Source organism: Harpia harpyja, chromosome 23 (assembly GCF_026419915.1).
Source record: "Harpia harpyja isolate bHarHar1 chromosome 23, bHarHar1 primary haplotype, whole genome shotgun sequence".
Classification (NCBI taxonomy): domain Eukaryota; kingdom Metazoa; phylum Chordata; class Aves; order Accipitriformes; family Accipitridae; genus Harpia; species Harpia harpyja.
In genome coordinates, this window is record NC_068962.1 from 17,801,122 (window position 1) to 17,817,430 (window position 16,309).

The following is a 16,309-nucleotide window of genomic DNA, read 5'->3' on the forward strand; positions in this document are numbered from 1 at the left end:
CAACTCTATCCTTAAAATGAAATAACCTGTGATATAACTCTATTAATCATTTTTGCCCATGACTGGGCAAATGCATGCTGTAAGCAGAAGACAATTAGAAAGATACTAAAGGTATTCTGTAATTTCTGTTCTATTGGAATTATCTGTAACATTTAAATCCTTCGACCTTCATATTAAGGCACATCTTATCACCTCTCAGTTGTAGGAGAAGCAATAGAACAACAGTTTGGATATCCAAAACGCCAAAGTCTTCCTACGACCATCACAGCAAAAGTCTTTGCTAGAAGAGTCCCTGAAGCCCCCACAAGTGGGATGACCACTTCCAGGGTAGCATATCAAGAGAAGAAAATGCATTCTTTTCTAGGATTCAGCTCAGCAGGTGCAACACTCCTCCCAAAAGCTTCCATGTCCATCCACTGCTGCCATTGGGGGACACAGTAACAGCAACTCGAGAACCAAGGACACCCAACAGGAGTGAGCCAGAACAAAACTGTGCTGCCAATAACTTCACCAACTGAAAACACACTTCACAAGTTCATCTCAGGCACAGGTGAGCACAAAGCAGGGGGTTTTGTGACAAAAAACACAGGATTAACCTCCCAGGAACCTCACCGCAATTTGGTGATCAAAGAGAAGTCAAATGAATTTGTATTACACCACCTGCCATGTTTCAAGCCAACTTACTTGACCTTCTGACAGCTGGGCACTTCTATAGGGTTATTGTTTTACAGATAGCTCCTTTCTTATCCAGAACTCGAAAATGGTGTATACCAGGAATTATTTCTCTTGCATTTTATAACAAACCTGCCATCACAATACCAAGGCAACCACAAATACCCTATGGTTTAATAAACCAAAGAGGAAATCCTGATGCAATATGCTCCACTAGCAACAGAGCCACTTTGATTTGACATCCATTGACTTAAGAAGCATCACTGGTTCTCCTTGTCACCTAAATACTTGGCATTTATTTAGGATAACGTTACATATGCTGTGATCAGGTCTAAGATGTAGGAACTGTCTGCACTGTGTGCTGGCTAATTGGCACCTAGCCTAATCCAGAATATAAAAATCTTACTGTACTAAGCACAAGCTGTCTGCTTCATTTTACAGATCAAGAATTTTGATCAGGGTGACAAAATGCCAGAAATCCCACAGCCAAAATCACCTCTTGAAGTCCCCTTGCAGACAGGCTTGAGCTAGCAATAAGGGCATTCTCCCAATTCTTCTGCTCTTTGATAACAGTCTACTGGGTATTTTCTCAATAATAAAGTTGCAACTTACAGCACAGAATTAAAAAACTTGTAGAAGATAGTCTCTTTAGTATACTTTAATTAAAACACAGTGGGTTTAGGCAAGTTGAACTTTATTTTGCCAGCATTATATTTTTTTAGAAAGCAGTAAAAATACCTCCTAGGCAAGCAAGGGACCAACAAAAGTTCAGAGAAGTGGATCACATGGTCAGCTGAACACTAATACCGTTTTTCAAATTCTATGAAAACAAACTTGTTCCCATGAAGGCCAAATCAGACCCCAAAGCAATACTTTGCAGCTGATATAGAGAATGTTGAGAGAAGGTATTCAGATTTGTCAGCAATTCCGTTATAAACAACAGCAGTGCAAGTCAGTCTCAGACTAAAAGGAAAAGGGAAAGTAATTTGTACCCAAAGAATAAAACAGGTTCTCACTTGGCCAGGACCTTGAAGAAAAAGGAAAGGGGGTAGGAATCCTGAACGTTCTGTTCAGGAATAATTCTTTACATACTGTCAGCCATGGAGCCCAAAACCAACTTAAGAAAGGCAACTCTTTACATAAATTAATTCAACTGTAGATTCAATGAGAACAGAAAAATGCAGTTGAAAATAATGTGATGATCTAATGCTGTCTTCTCAACCAGCCATACGTACATGCAGTAGTCTCTTACCACTACAATGAATTAAAAGGTAACTAAAGAAATTCAACAATATTTTAAGAGTCACTTCCCCAGGGAAATAACTAAATTATATTAGCAAATAGAAAAAGATAGTCCAGCCTTTGAACTCTGCAATGGTCCCACTCTGTGAGAATATCTTACCTAGCTGCTGTGAATCCATCCACTTAGATGCTGAGATCCATTTACTGGGCTCTCCAAGAGCAGCTAAATTGTTTTCATTATAGAAAGAGTTGATTAAGACTCCTGTCGTTAGTCATCACCCCACACTGCAATTTCTTTGAAGGGAAAAAGGTGTTCCCTTAATTCAACAACTAAAGGGCCCCTGAATATCAAGTTAAGTATTCCCAGGATTTGGTTTATTTTAACCTGACCTGCTAACTCATACAAAAACTGCAAACTGTCCTTAATATTAGATTTTACATCAAAATTAGCTCAAAGATTTAGAAACACTTCTAAATAAAGAAAACAAGATTTTAGAGTTACAAGGCTACAGTTTATGTAGACACTGCATAAGAAAAGTAAGATGCTAAGTGAGGCTCCATAAAAGCTGAGAGTATCATGACCAGAGGAATATTTCTTTAATGAAAGATCAAGTTCTCCTTAATAAAGCAGACTTCTCTTGTGCAGATTACATGGGAGTCTGGTTACTGCTCGCATCAGGTTGCCTGCACAAGTGATGTTCCCCAACTCTGTGTCTGGTGTTCTTCCGCAGCCAGCGTTTGTATATGGGCACCCGAGGCAGCAACTGCTCCAAGTATGAACTTTTGATTAAACTGTCCATTTTTGTATGGGACACAAGATATCACTCCCTGGTGCGGAAATATAAACAGGCCATTTTTCAGCCTACACTTACAGCAGGACAGATTAATACTTTTTCTTCATTCTTTCAGTCAGAGCTCCTGAAAGATAATCAAGTCACAAATCAACTCCCCGTCTCAAATAAGACTTTTACCATGCCTCAAATGCAACCTGGTTAATTTGCTCCAATTTGCTCTCAGCAGCAGATAATTGTTCCTTTCTATCATGCAGCAGATGGAGCAAGTCTTCTACACAAAGATTCCTTCCTTCTCCTCCTCCTCCATTTCTTAACTATCAAATATGAAAGCAACACCTACTTCAAGCCTTTAGCTGCCAGGTCCATGTCTCATGCAGAGTTAAGGATTTCAGCAATTTTCAGGAGCACCACCTAGTGAGGCATTTACCCCTGTACTATATCATGAAAAAGAGCCATCACATGGGTCTAATTTTTGGACCACAGGTACTCCTGCTGCCGGAAATGGGGAGCCTGCATGTTTGACAGGATTAAAATGAACTTTTCTCCTGCTCATATTTCTGTTCGTTGGTCTTCAACACTTAGGTTAAACAGTCTAGCCTGACAGATCCAGAAATACTTCTGCAGGAACACTCTCTCCCCACTGCTTTTCAAAGTTAAACACAAATGCACAGTAACAAAAAAAGGAGCTGCCCAGCCTTTAAGTCACCAGTCTGGACAGGTGGGGGATCAGCTCCTGCCGCTGGCTACAGTGCGCGCCTGCTGCGCACTTCAGGCACAGCCTAGGTCACCTGCCACACGTCAACTTTTCTACTACTAGTAAGCTAACCAGAGACACAAAAAAAGGGAGGTTTTTTACCCTTCATAAAGGATAACACAAGATGCCTGTCTATGCCTATACTACAAATCTTTGCACACATCAATAACATAATAAAAAATTGTAACATAGTAGTTCAAATTACATCTGTTGTGAAAAAAATTGCACTGACTCTTATGCTGATCTCACCACAGCATTGAGCCTTGAACTTACTCATTTCAGACATTAGAACAAACAATGCAGGTCAATTCTCCCATTGTGCAACACACAACCACCATATTCTTAATCTTTTAAGCAGTGCCAAAGAATATGCCAGTTTCTGTACATGTAAGCATCATGGGTCACGCTGAAATCCCTAGTGCAGTTCCTAGAGTTTATACAGCTTTACCAGATGCTTCTCAGATGAACCATAAAGATATTTTGCAATGAAATGACTAGCTGTGAACAAAAAGACTTCCATAATCTTAGCTTAGGTATCTGTAAGTGAACACACTAAATCAAGCTGCTGGTGGACAGAACAGCAAGATGAGCAGGTTTTGTTCCTGAGGAGCAGAATTCTTCAGAAGAGAGCAACCCAGTAAAAGAAAGAAAAGTAAACAAGCTCCAAACAAAACATCTGAACTAAACTCTTCCAAGTTTACAGGCTAGTGTGATCCTAGGCACAACTATGTGTAAGAAGTCACTGAGAGGAAGTCCTCTACAATAGAGGTTATTAGCCATCAATAAAGGTGTTAATCTACTTTTGCAGTATTAACAAACTTGATCTATCCCAAACTTTTCTTCAGGGGGACAAGCCAAATCATGGGATCCCTGCTTCAGTGGAAATAAGATTAAGCACATAATTCTTTAGCAAACTATCGTCTTCAGTCAGAGCAGAACTTGATCTTCAGTTTTTATTATTGCTAACCAGGCTTTAGAGAGACCATATTGACTGGGTACTGCAAACACAAGATACAAGGACTGTGCACCATGAGGAAAAGTACAGCGCGGTTAGACTGTGTGTCCATGCACTTGATCACACCTCGGATCAATTAGGAGACAGAACACAAGACAAGCAGTTGTAATTATGGACAACAGGGATAACTATAAAAGATTACAGACAACTGCCTTCGTAATTTGCCCCTACTGTATTATTGTATATAATTTCTAAAAGAAACGCACTTGCAAACAGCATTTTCCACAATTACTTAGTGGGTAAAGAGCGAGATGGAGAAGCTGACAACCAGCACACCAAGTACTCCTACATACCCAACATTAACACTTGATGCTTCCTCTGAGGCAGATGAACCACTGCTGCTTTTACTATTATTTTCAGTACAGCATAGATTCCTCTGTATACAGGAACACAAATTCCTCTCCAGCACACACACAGATGAGTAACTAGAAAGTGATCTTAATTGCTACATAAATCACATGTGGCTACTTAGCATAGCCAAATACACGTCTGCATAGGAAGCGCTCTCCTCAAAACTGTCTGCAGTATTTCATCAACCTCACAAAAGAGCAAGTGCGCCAAAAAACTGAAGGAAAGCAGCAATTACTCATCCCAAGTCAATTCATACCTGTCTACAGACACGTGTGGACTTTGTTACAGGCACCTAAACACATACAAAAGCTGGACAATATTGTAGTCAGGTAAGCACTGCACTGAAACTGGAGAGGATGACAGCTTCAGTCCCACCAGGGGACAACCCTAAAGTCTGTGGGACATGCTCGTTTTAAGAGCTTTCCTGAATGCTGGTGTCAAAAAAATATAAATCTGTGTAGGTGGGTGGGTTGGGGTTTTTTTTGGGGGGGGGGGGGGGGGGGGAATGGTTGGTGCGGGTTTGTGGGGTTTTTTGGTTGGTTTTGGTTTGGGTTTTTTTTTTTCCAAACACACACACATCTATATAATTTTTTTTTTTTTTTTAATGTGAGTGTATGTAAGCCCACATACATAAAAACCCTACTATTTCTACCTGGGAGGAAAGCGCAGTACATATTGAACAGCCTGGCCCAGCACACTGTCTGTGGAAGTCCCCAGGGCCTTAGCTGCCCGTCCATGAGGAGAGTTGAACAACAGAGACCTGTCACTTCTCTCTTTGCGATGAGCTTGGCTTGGCTCACAAGTATACTGTCACAACCAAACACTGCATTACAGATCCAGCACTTCATCCAAAATCCTCTGTTAATCAGTTTATTTGCAACTGTTAATCCAACACTGGTGCTGCTGGCTTTTTACACAAGGGACAAACTGCAGTATCAGTTTTTACTTCAGTTTTTCTTCATAATTTTGCTCTTGCAGTGGCTAAATGTTAGCCAGCAAGAACCTCTTCCAAAATGGTTATTCTGATATTGTTCTTACACACAGATCTACAGTTGAAATAAGAGACTGTGAAAATGGGGTACCAAATTCTCTCCTTCAGTAACTGTTTATGGGGTTTTTTAAATCTCTAGTGTATTTAGAGGATCCTGAGCTCAGTTGCTCTACAGAGCACTTCCCCTGAATTCACCAGACTCTTCAGTTAAAACAAAACTCCTTGTGTCTGCATGTCTATTCACATGTGTCTAAAGAAGCCTAAGCCTAAACACGTTGGACCATAAGGCTATAGGTGCCCAATACTTTCTGACTTCAGTGAAAGTTCAAAGCTCCAGCAGTTCTGCCCTTCTGCCTTTGCACTTAAAGCCACAGGATCATCCCAACTCAATTACAACACTTAAAACACAAAACACTCATACATACTAGGTACTCCTGATCTAGCCAGTCAGAAGCCTAGCTGCTGTACTCCAACACTCAGATAGGTGAATCAAAGTCTTTTTTCCTCCAAATAAAAGGAGAAAAAAAAAATTCCTGTGTTTATCTGGTGATATTCAAACAAATGTCAATAACAAAGCTAGTCATACATTGCTGGTGCTCCAGAAGTTTATGCTAACAGATAAGCAACTGCCAGAGATACACCTAGTATAGTATTAATACAATAGACTAAAGAAAAAAGTGGAAAGGTAGGAGTCAGTCACCTAGTCTGAATACTACCTGCCACTATTGCTGCGCTCATGACACTTAAACTGCTGAATGTAACAGCACTCATTAGATGTTTTAGTGGCTTGAATTCCTCTTGAGACAGTATGTTAAACTACCTCTCCTAAACTTGTTTCTTAAGTTTTTGTGTGCTAGGAGTTACTATTTCATATAGTTAAGTCCCCAAAATTTAAACTGATGATTCAAAGAACCAACTGCAATGATAAACCAGTATGCAGCAATCAGTGTCCTCTGCAAAGCTTGTAAATCTCATCTCACCTCCAGAGGCTGTCAGCTCACCCCAAAACAGCCACCACACTCCTCCAAGCTACAGACGCATGCACACACACCACATCAGGCACTCCGAGAGACAATTGAGGCAGAAACACAAAATAAGGACCGCTAGTTTACTCCAACAGTGACATGGGCTTAAAATAGACACAATCTCTACCCCGCTTCATTCCTTCAACTCTTAACTTTCAAGTATTTCAGTTGCAACAATGTTTACCCCATAATATTCACTGACTGCCAAATGCATTTAAAACAAAAAAGAATGAAACATTACTGGATATTTTTAGGGGGTTTTTTGGTTTTTTTGGTTTTTTTTTTTAAGTAAGTTTCATGACTACACGTCAAACACAAACCTAAACTTTTTGGCTCCAAAGCAAGTCTATAATTAGAAACCTCATTTGTTCTGGTAGTCAGGAGAGCCATTTTCCCTGGGGAATGTTACTGAAAGGAAACCCAGGAAGAGTTGTAACAGCCAAAACATGAAACTTTATTAATAACGGACACTGGTAACACAAAGGCATCCTAACTAGACTTGAGCAGTTACAAATTGCATTTTACCCCTAGAAACTGTTTTCTTCCCAAATAAAATGCTTTTTTTGTCTCTCCTCCTCTCAATGAAATGCCTCAACCCACTGTGCAAATTCACATGGAAGAGACCTAAAAAAGGGTTTCTGCACCCAGAAGTTTGTCTACTTTCTCACAGTTGCACCAGCTCACCCATTTAAAAAAAAAAAAAAAAACAAACAAACAAAAAAAAAAAAAGCGTGCTACACCTTTCCCGGCAAACTTCCTCTTCCGACAGTGGAATGAGAGATGGCTGGTTACCTTGACAGGACAAGTTAGGGATGACACTTTCACCCTCTGCCTTTTGCCTCTCCCCTTGATACCTCCTCTGCTCTTTTATTTGCTTTCCATTTCCAGCTTTTTTATGAACTTCCTTTCCCACCCCCATTACCACACCTGTGAATTCCACTGATGTGCGGAAAAGACGGCCACGAAAACAATGTAATGGCAGGGGACACGGGGTGCGGGTGCAGGGGAAGGAACCAAGATGGCAGGTCTGGAAGCTGTGAAGACCGAGACCAGTTAAGGGGAAGAGAGAGGGAGAAATCAAACTTCAGATGGGGAAGGGCCGCAGTTGACAGCGAGGCAATGATCATGTTCTCAGGTGCAGGAGGAAACCATACATTTCTGGAAACTACCAATAGAAGCAACCGCATTTTTCTTGCAAGCACTTTTGAAGAGCCCTGTATGAAATGGTGAAAAACAGAGCATAAACACACAGTTGCTTTTTCCTTTAAAGAGAAGAGCAGTATCCAAGTGCCAAGCTTCATATCTCCAAGCAGAATCTCTCACATTTTGTATGCAAACTATTCACAATGAAATGCTGAATACAAGCTGCAGGATTTGCCCTCTTCTAACAGCTGGGATCCATGATCTTCGCAGCACCACCAGCTTTTGAAGTAGCGTTCTCCAAAGCACAGTGGTGTCCTCTCTCGCAGACTTCTCACGTGTATGGGCAGTTACAGAGACAGATCTCTCTCATGTTTCTAACCGTTATAGCTACAGGGACGGGGGACACTGAAATGCAGAGCAGGCAAAACCAAGCACAGGGATGTCCCCAAGTGTTTGCAGTGATCCTCAGGGAAGACAGGAGCTTAGCAAGGCTGGGAACTAACCCACACGCCAACCACAACACTTGAAAAGCCATTGTCCATCAAGCCACCTGAGAAAGGAGAAGTATTGCGAGGATTTACATCAATCCTGTTCAAAGTGGGAGAATACAGGGAGCTGGGGAAGGGAAGTGCAGAAAACACACAGGAAGATGTGTATCCCTCCAACATACTGTAGGAGCAGGCATGACTGTTTTCACTTTTCCTGAAAGGATCGGGGTGGGCGGGAGGAAAGAGGGAGAGAAAAGGGTCAGCTTTCAAAAGTTTGCAAAACATCTTTTGGCATTTTATCTACAGGGAATGGACAATTTCCAAAGGCTTGATCATACAGAAGCACGGGTCTGATCTTGCAAAAGCCCATGCACATGGATAACTTTACCTCACATGAGTAGTCACACTGGCAGGACAAAAATATTTACAGTTCCTCCTTTTTCATGTATTAAATGAGTCATTGCAAACATGAAACAGGGCCACACTGAGCTTAATCTAGCCTCCAATACTTAAATTCTACAACAGCCACAGAAGATAAGAAACCTTAAATAAAGCTAAACTTCCATGAACAACCGCACAGCATAAAACAGCCTGCGTTTTATGCACATTGCCCTCAGATTAAAGTACTTCTTGCTTAAGAAATTGCTTTGGGGCCACTGCTTGGCCCCAAAACACCATGCTGCCTGTCATACGCTATAATGGTTTTTATGCTTCAATTTTTTAGAAGTGGTAGAGAGAGAGGAAGAGACAAACCTTTAACCATCCTAGAGAAGATAAGCCCTTTTAGGCAAAGCCCAAAGGTACCCTCACAAGAATTTTACACCAAAATTGCTATCAATCCATTAATCCTGTCTTAGCTGCAGAAACTGAGGTACATAAGCAAGCCCACCCCTGCCCCATTAAACGGAAAACAAAAATTCACACAGCTACTTAATTTCCTTTTTTCCTTCTTTTCTTTGGAAATTCATACAAAACAAGTCCAAACACTACTACTGAGTTTTTCTGCAGGCACAGCTGCAAGCCAAAAGCTCTAACCCATTTCTTCCCCACGAGAAAGGGGGCAGAATGAGCTAAGACAGAGAGATAGAAGTAATTGCCAGCACTTAAGTCTTCTAAAAGAAAAAAAAACAACCCACATTGCAAAACTTAATATCTGTATAGTTGAGAAAGACACAGAAACAATAACTAACAGCTCCCCTCTTTTCTCTTCGCTCAAGGGGACATAGTATGCATTTTTTGACTAAACCTCAAATACAAACCAAAAGTAACATCCTCATCTGTACAAAGAGGCTTATTATGATTGTTATTGCTGGAAGGGGAAACTCACTCTTACTGGCCACATGACTGTTGAAATCTACATTCAGCATTGTTTGGGGTTTTTTTTTTTGGTTTTTTTTTTTCTTTCCTCTATAACTCAGCAGCTCAGAGCAACTGGTAATAACTTTGTGACTAGAAACATTTAGCTGAGCATTTCTGACGCTGCAGAGTCAGCAATACAGATGAATTTGTTCCAGGCTACTCAATACATACTTAAACACATACCCTGCAGCACCACACTGCAGTATTCTTTTGGGAAACATTACTAAAGCACAGTATCAAATTCTAGGGTTTTTTTCCATCCCCCCCTTGCTTGGAAATGTTAACATCACATACAGCAATTTATGTGTTTGCACAATTTACTACTTACACAACTAGTACTTAGTAAGACAACTCATACAACAGTGTTATAAAGACACACATATGGTTTTTAGGCTCTGAATCAAGACCTGGGCCTTGTCATATCTTACACACAGCACTACACACAGCCTGACAGCAGCTAGGTATCTGCTCGCACAGTACCGTCACGCCGTGGTCCTCCTCTGTAATGGCCAGGTGGCAGCCAACGCCAGCCAAATAGGTTAGCAGATGAAGTTCAAGGACACTCAGCAGGGCTTGCCAACTTCCACAGAGTCCCTCAGGTTAGTGGGAGGCTGAAACTCAAGATGGATGAGAAAAAGACGACCCCTGAGGAGGGGTGCAGTGAGAAGCACCCTGGGGCAGCAGCCATGACCTGATAAAAAGCTGGTGCCAGCCTATTTGCACAAGATGCCCAAGCTCAGGTGCAGGGAGAGGGTGTGCTCAGGCTCCCTGCCAAACTTTGCAAAGGAAACTGAAGCTCAAGAAAGCTCTGTGCACTTCCTTAAATGGGAACACGAGTTTCCTGAGGGGCAGTTGGAGGGCTTAAGTTTTAAGCAAATCACAAACAGGGCACAACAGATGGAGAACCTCAGAGAAACAGAAACCAAGGTTGGCTTTCTGCAGCACAACATAGCCTAGAGGAACGGCTGCGGGCAATGAATGATGGGTCTTGACAATCCCCAGGGGTGGACCAGAGGGCACCCAAGGTACCCAGGCTTTGACAAGCAAGTTTATAACTAGATCTCCATAGCAGCAGTAATATCAACACCAAAGTCCAGCGGGGAAAAAAACACCAAAAGTTTGTACAAAGAAACAGGCGCTGAAGAGAGAGAAGCCAGAGACACTGGTGGGAGCGGGGGAAGAAGAGCTAGCATAAACAAAACAGGCTCACTGGCTTATAGTTTCCTAAGATACAAAGCACCTCTAGAAAGAGATCCTGGGCTTTGGGAAGAGAAAAAATGAGAGGGGCTGGACTGCTTAGCTAAAGAAACATGAGGTTTACCCTATATGGTTTAATGACTGCTCTGGATCGGACAGGGACTATTCCATTTTGTATCCCTAACACAAGTTTTGCTCCTAGGGGCTGGTTTTGTCATGGCAAGGCTTCCTCAACACACCAACACTTCTCGCTCCGCCTGCAGCCCTGGAGGTCCTCCACCGAAATGTCAATGCTGACCACAAACAGGGTTGGTTTTGGGTTTTTGCCTTGTTTTTAATCAGTTCTTCACTTCAAAGCCCACCTGCAGTTGATTTCCTGAGCTTGAATGCTTAAACCAAGACACTTAAACACTTCTGAGGGCCTTTCTCTGCCAACAAAACAGCTGAAGAGGCTGTCATTCATCTCGAAAGGAGCTCCGAGAGGAGTGAAGAGGCTAGAGCCCGCCGTACCCCAGCGGAGAGCCGCCAGCAGAGCCGATAGCAGGGCTGATAGCACGGTTACTCACCACAGAAACATGTGATTTTTGACCACATCCCCAGCCCGCCGGACTCTGGGGGTTCGGACTTGCCGTCTGGCTCCCTCAGGCCGGCTTCCGAGCGGGGCACGCCGGCGGGCTCTCGGAGCTGGCGGCGGCCCCTCCTCAGAGACCCTCGGCCGCCGCTCCGAGCCCGGGGAGGGAACCCCTTCCCCGCCGCCCCCTCCCCACTCCGTCCCGGGGCCCGGGCGGCTCCCGTGGGGGAGGGGGGCGGCGGACACGTGGAGGCCGAGACCGGAGGGAGGGAGGGAGGGAGGCGGGGGGGTGGCGGCCCGGCCCGGCGGCAGCAGCCCGGCGGGGCGAGGCCGCCCCTCAGCCCCGCGCACGGCACTTACTTGCGGGGCGGCCCGGCTCTTGCCCGGCGGCCTCCTGAAGAAGGAGGTGCGGGCGGTGAAGAAGAACTCCTCGGACTCCTCCTCCTCCAGGCTGCTGTAGCCGCTGCTCATGCTGCTGGTCCAGGTCATCGGCGGCGGCGGCTGCTGCTGCTGCTGCTGGGGCCGGGCGGCGGAGAGCGCCGTCCCGGCCGCCGCATGGGGCCCCGCCGCTGCCGCTCCTCTCCCAGCGCCGCCGGCCCCGGGGCGCAGGAGGAGGAGGAGGAGCTGCGGCTCCGCGCCCGCCCTCCGCTCCCTTCCTGCCCCACAAGTTTCCGCGGGCAGCGCCGCTCCGAGCCCCGCCCGCCCCGGGCAGCAGGTGAGGGGGCGGGGGCCGACCGCTTCCCGCCCCCGGGGGCCCGACACACCGGCCCGGAGCGAGCGGGAGGGGGTCCCGCCGGCACGGCGAGCCCGGGTGCTGGGTGCCGCGGGGGGGGGGGGGCGAGGCGGAGGATCAAAGCACGGGCGTGGGCTGGAGCTCCCCAGCCTCCCCCCGGCCGTGCGCTGGGACCTCAGCTCCCCCTCGCTAATTACAAGCAACGAGGCAGCGGAGGGGGCGCTGGCTAAAGAAAGAAGTTGCCGAACTTCTCCCCAGTAATCACCTGGGTTCCCTCTCCTGTGCGCCTTTAAGAACAAAGTTGTTAAAAAATAACCACTGGCAAAACAACCGCAAGCCGTTCCCGTGTTGTTCTTCTGGTAATCCTTGAATTTAAGCTTTGCAACCGGTAGCAATAACAACCTTGAATTCCCGCAGCTGCTGTGGGTGGCTGGCCCTGGCCTCTCCTCCCACGATCAGGCCCACGGACTATTAAGTCAATGGAATCCATCGCCCCAGGATGTAGCAAGGAGCGAGGCCTGTGAAGACTCAGCAGAGATTAGATATGTGTACAGATAGGAAAAATATCCAGAGCTGCAACTGGGAAACACGTTTCAAAGCACAAAGGTTCTGATAAGATGCAGGGCGTACATCAAACTCATCCATAATGGGGGAAATGACAGACAATGCTTGAAGGCCAAGTCACTCCGTAATTACCTGCTTCAGAGTTTCTCATGTCTTCCCTCAATTTACCTAGGGCTGGTCACTGTCACAGACAGGATACTGGGTTTAAAGTACGGCTTCCTAAGGCTACGCAGCTGCCCGAAAAAGCAGATTTGCCCTTCCTGCACGCCCTCGGCCCGGCATTCCTGCCGTCCCCCGTGCCACGGCAGTGGTCCCACGGGGGGAAGTGAGTCACATCGGCCACTCACTGCTGAGCAAACCCCCGGAGACGGGGCTGTGGGGATCAGGAAGGAGGACAGGCTGCACCTTTCAGCAAGAGCACAACCTTAGATTAAACAGATTTGAAGCTGTGGGTTTACCAAGCCACCGTCTAAGCCAATACATCGGTTCCCGTGGTCTCATGACTCGGCCACAGATGTACCTGGGACACCATTAGCTGATGTCTCCTTTCCCTCTTCTCCTTCCCCATCTCACTGGCCCCTCACAAACTCCTCATCTGCTATGTGCGGCCGTTCCTACCCCCCCCCCCAAGTGGGGACTGAGGCTGTTTCTGCCAGTTAGGTGCTCTCCCCACACCAGTATGCTGTACATATTGATTAAGTCACCTCAACACCAGCAAAACGACTCACACTGAGAACTAAATCCAGTTAATCAGTTCGGGAGGTGTTAAATCCTTACTTTCCCATCAGCTCTGATTCTCCCAGATTTTTGTATGAAGTGTGGCATCTGGCAGATTAGAAAGTTGCATAGCTTTTAAAAACAAATAATTGAGTCTAACAGCGTAGATGTGAATGTGTCAGATCTTGAGCCTACTTGTTGGCACTGTAAAGGCCCATCGTATTCAAGACAGCTTTAAGTTGAATGCCAAGTTACTTGAATGTGACTAAAACATATTAAAATGCTTGCTTTAGACAAATGAGCTTTGTGTTACCTGGCTCGCCAAGACCAGCCCCATGCCAAAAGGAAGTCCCACCAGAGATCTGCTGGGCTTGCCCCTGAACCTGTCCAAGACACAGTAACAAAGCTTTTGGATAAAACGCCCCTGACCATGATCATGATTAAGGTGAAGGATTTTAAGTGACTTGGGAGTGCTACAAAATGGGATTTGTGTTTTCAAACTACAAAGGTGTTTTTAAATGTTATCTGCTGGCACACTTGATGGACTCCCCAGCAACAAAAGGCACTGTGTGTATAGCTTGTTTGCTTGGCCGCAGCCTCAAACCTGGTAGTGCATGGGTGGACCATCGAGCTGGAAAAGAGGATCATTGAGACAACAAGCTGCTGCAAGGGATGCTCTTGCATCTGTGCAAGATGAGTTGCAAGTCATTTATATTGATAACACCGAAAGATTTACAGCGTTTTCTCCTGCTACAACAAAGAATGATGGAGAAAATATGTCTAAGTTCTTTTTTGATATGTCTTCCAATATGAGTTCACTCCTCAGCTATAGCTCTGTTTTAAGCCTACTAATTTTGACAGTGATTTTTTCCTTTGATTTTTAAGTTTTGACAGTGATTTTCTACTTCAATTTTTTTTTCAGACGTGACACTGAACCTAACAATTCACATGAAGATACAAACAGATGTGATGCCTTTCCATGTTGACTTGCTTGGTGCTTGCAAATAACATATCCAAATCCCATCAAGTATTTTGCATGGCTAATACTTAAAGATCAGGTGGTGCATATTTTTAAGGTCTCTGTCCCCAGACAAGTACTTCTCAAACTGACTTCTTGATCTTACCTAGGTAAGATTCACCTAAGGCTCTTTGTTAGGCGCTGCATTGAAACCTCTACACTACCAGCCTTGCATTATTTTTCGTTCATTCTGACAGGCTTCTTAAATAGTCAACAACAAAAAAAAATAACACTGCATAATGAAAACAACGACAGCCATGTCTCAACATAAAGTTAGTAATAAGCTTGCTGAAAGCATACTTGTTCTTAAGGAGAATTATTGAAGCATTAGGTAAAAATAATGAAGTTAAAAGCCAAGGAATGTGGCACAGGAGAGAGATTTAAAACATAGACAAGCACTATGAGGCTCTCCATCAGTCCTTCCAAGAAATAATTCAATCCAGTGAGAAATTAAGCTGGCAATCGGTTACCATAGGATCACACAGTCAACTGGCAAGAAGAGGGAGATGCCTTTTTTTTTTTTAATGAATAATTAAGTTTGAGTAGCAAGTAGTGCTACAAATGCACCTGTGAAGAAAAGCAGAATAAACTTTTTTTGTTTTTTATTAAAGCTTGATGACGCAGATAGAATTTCAGAATATTTTTAAACTATAGCCCATTCAAGCCAGTTAAAAGTGGTGACTCAAGTAACACAACCAAATATAGCAATGGGCACTCTGTGTTCCAAAGTAAGAGTCTCATGAATAAAATATTAATAAAAAGCAATCACAGGCAAAGATAATACGTGTGATACACAGTTGTTTGTTGTGTAGGGGGAAAAACAATATTTAAAATCACTGTCACATTCAAGGATAAAATTCAGCTTTAAATCACTTTGTGATTCTGGAGAGTCAGTTCAGAGAAATGCAACATCAAGCATAGCTTCCAGAAAAGTGGAAATGAAAGCTGAACTTCCTAAATGGCAAAACAGGTGTGAATAATTTTATGAATCTGGCAAGGATTAGGACTTTCAACTACCATAACTGAAATAACCCTTTGAACCAGACATTGAAATGCACAAAGGTGGACTGCTTCACAAGGTCCTGCAGCTTCATTTGTTTATTTGTATTAAAATATCACTTCTTTATTGAAGTGATCACAATACCACAGGAAAGTATGGTTGAACAGGATTACAAGGGGTACTTCAGTAAATTCATCCCCCCGCTCTGAAGAAGAGCCAAGGACTTGACACCATCCCTAACAGACCTTTAGCTAACCCATTCCTGAAACACAGTACTGTAGCATGGCACCTCCCCTATGGGTCATCCCTTCCAGTGTTTAAGCTATTTATTTATTGAGTTAGAAAGTTTTTCTTAACATCCCATTTTAAAACCTTAACCTTGCCCATTTGCTCCTTAGCAAAAGAAAGAGAGGGAGAACAGTCCATCGCTGGTTTTTTTATACCTTTTGCGTATTTGAGGACTCTTTTTGTTCCCCCCATTTCTTCTGCTTCCCAGACTAAACAAAGGGACAACTGACAAAACATCCTATAGCGTTTACATTAACTCCATCAGCAACTGCATGATGTTTACATGTTTCTAAAACATCTCCTTGGCCCTCTGACATAGAACTGGGAGGACTCATTAAAACGGGAAAGCTGCTAAACATTCACTCTGCCAGTACTGCCGCTTTGAGC

The 16,309-nt window shown here is 44.1% G+C and overlaps 1 protein-coding gene across 2 annotated transcripts in view; it reads right to left on the reverse strand.

The window, feature by feature from the left end:
* RASSF3 (Ras association domain family member 3) overlaps positions 1-16,309 on the reverse strand; it is a 115,242-nt gene that overhangs the window by 41,181 nt on the left and 57,752 nt on the right. The window contains exon 1 of one of the 2 annotated variants that reach the window (XM_052774233.1): positions 11,963-12,261. The exons of the other annotated variant lie outside the window; for it this stretch is intronic. Within the exon in view, the coding sequence (XP_052630193.1) occupies positions 11,963-12,091 (129 nt within the window). The 5' untranslated portion in view covers positions 12,092-12,261. Of the gene's footprint in view, positions 1-11,962; positions 12,262-16,309 lie in introns of those variants that run through there. 2 annotated transcript variants of the gene reach the window in all.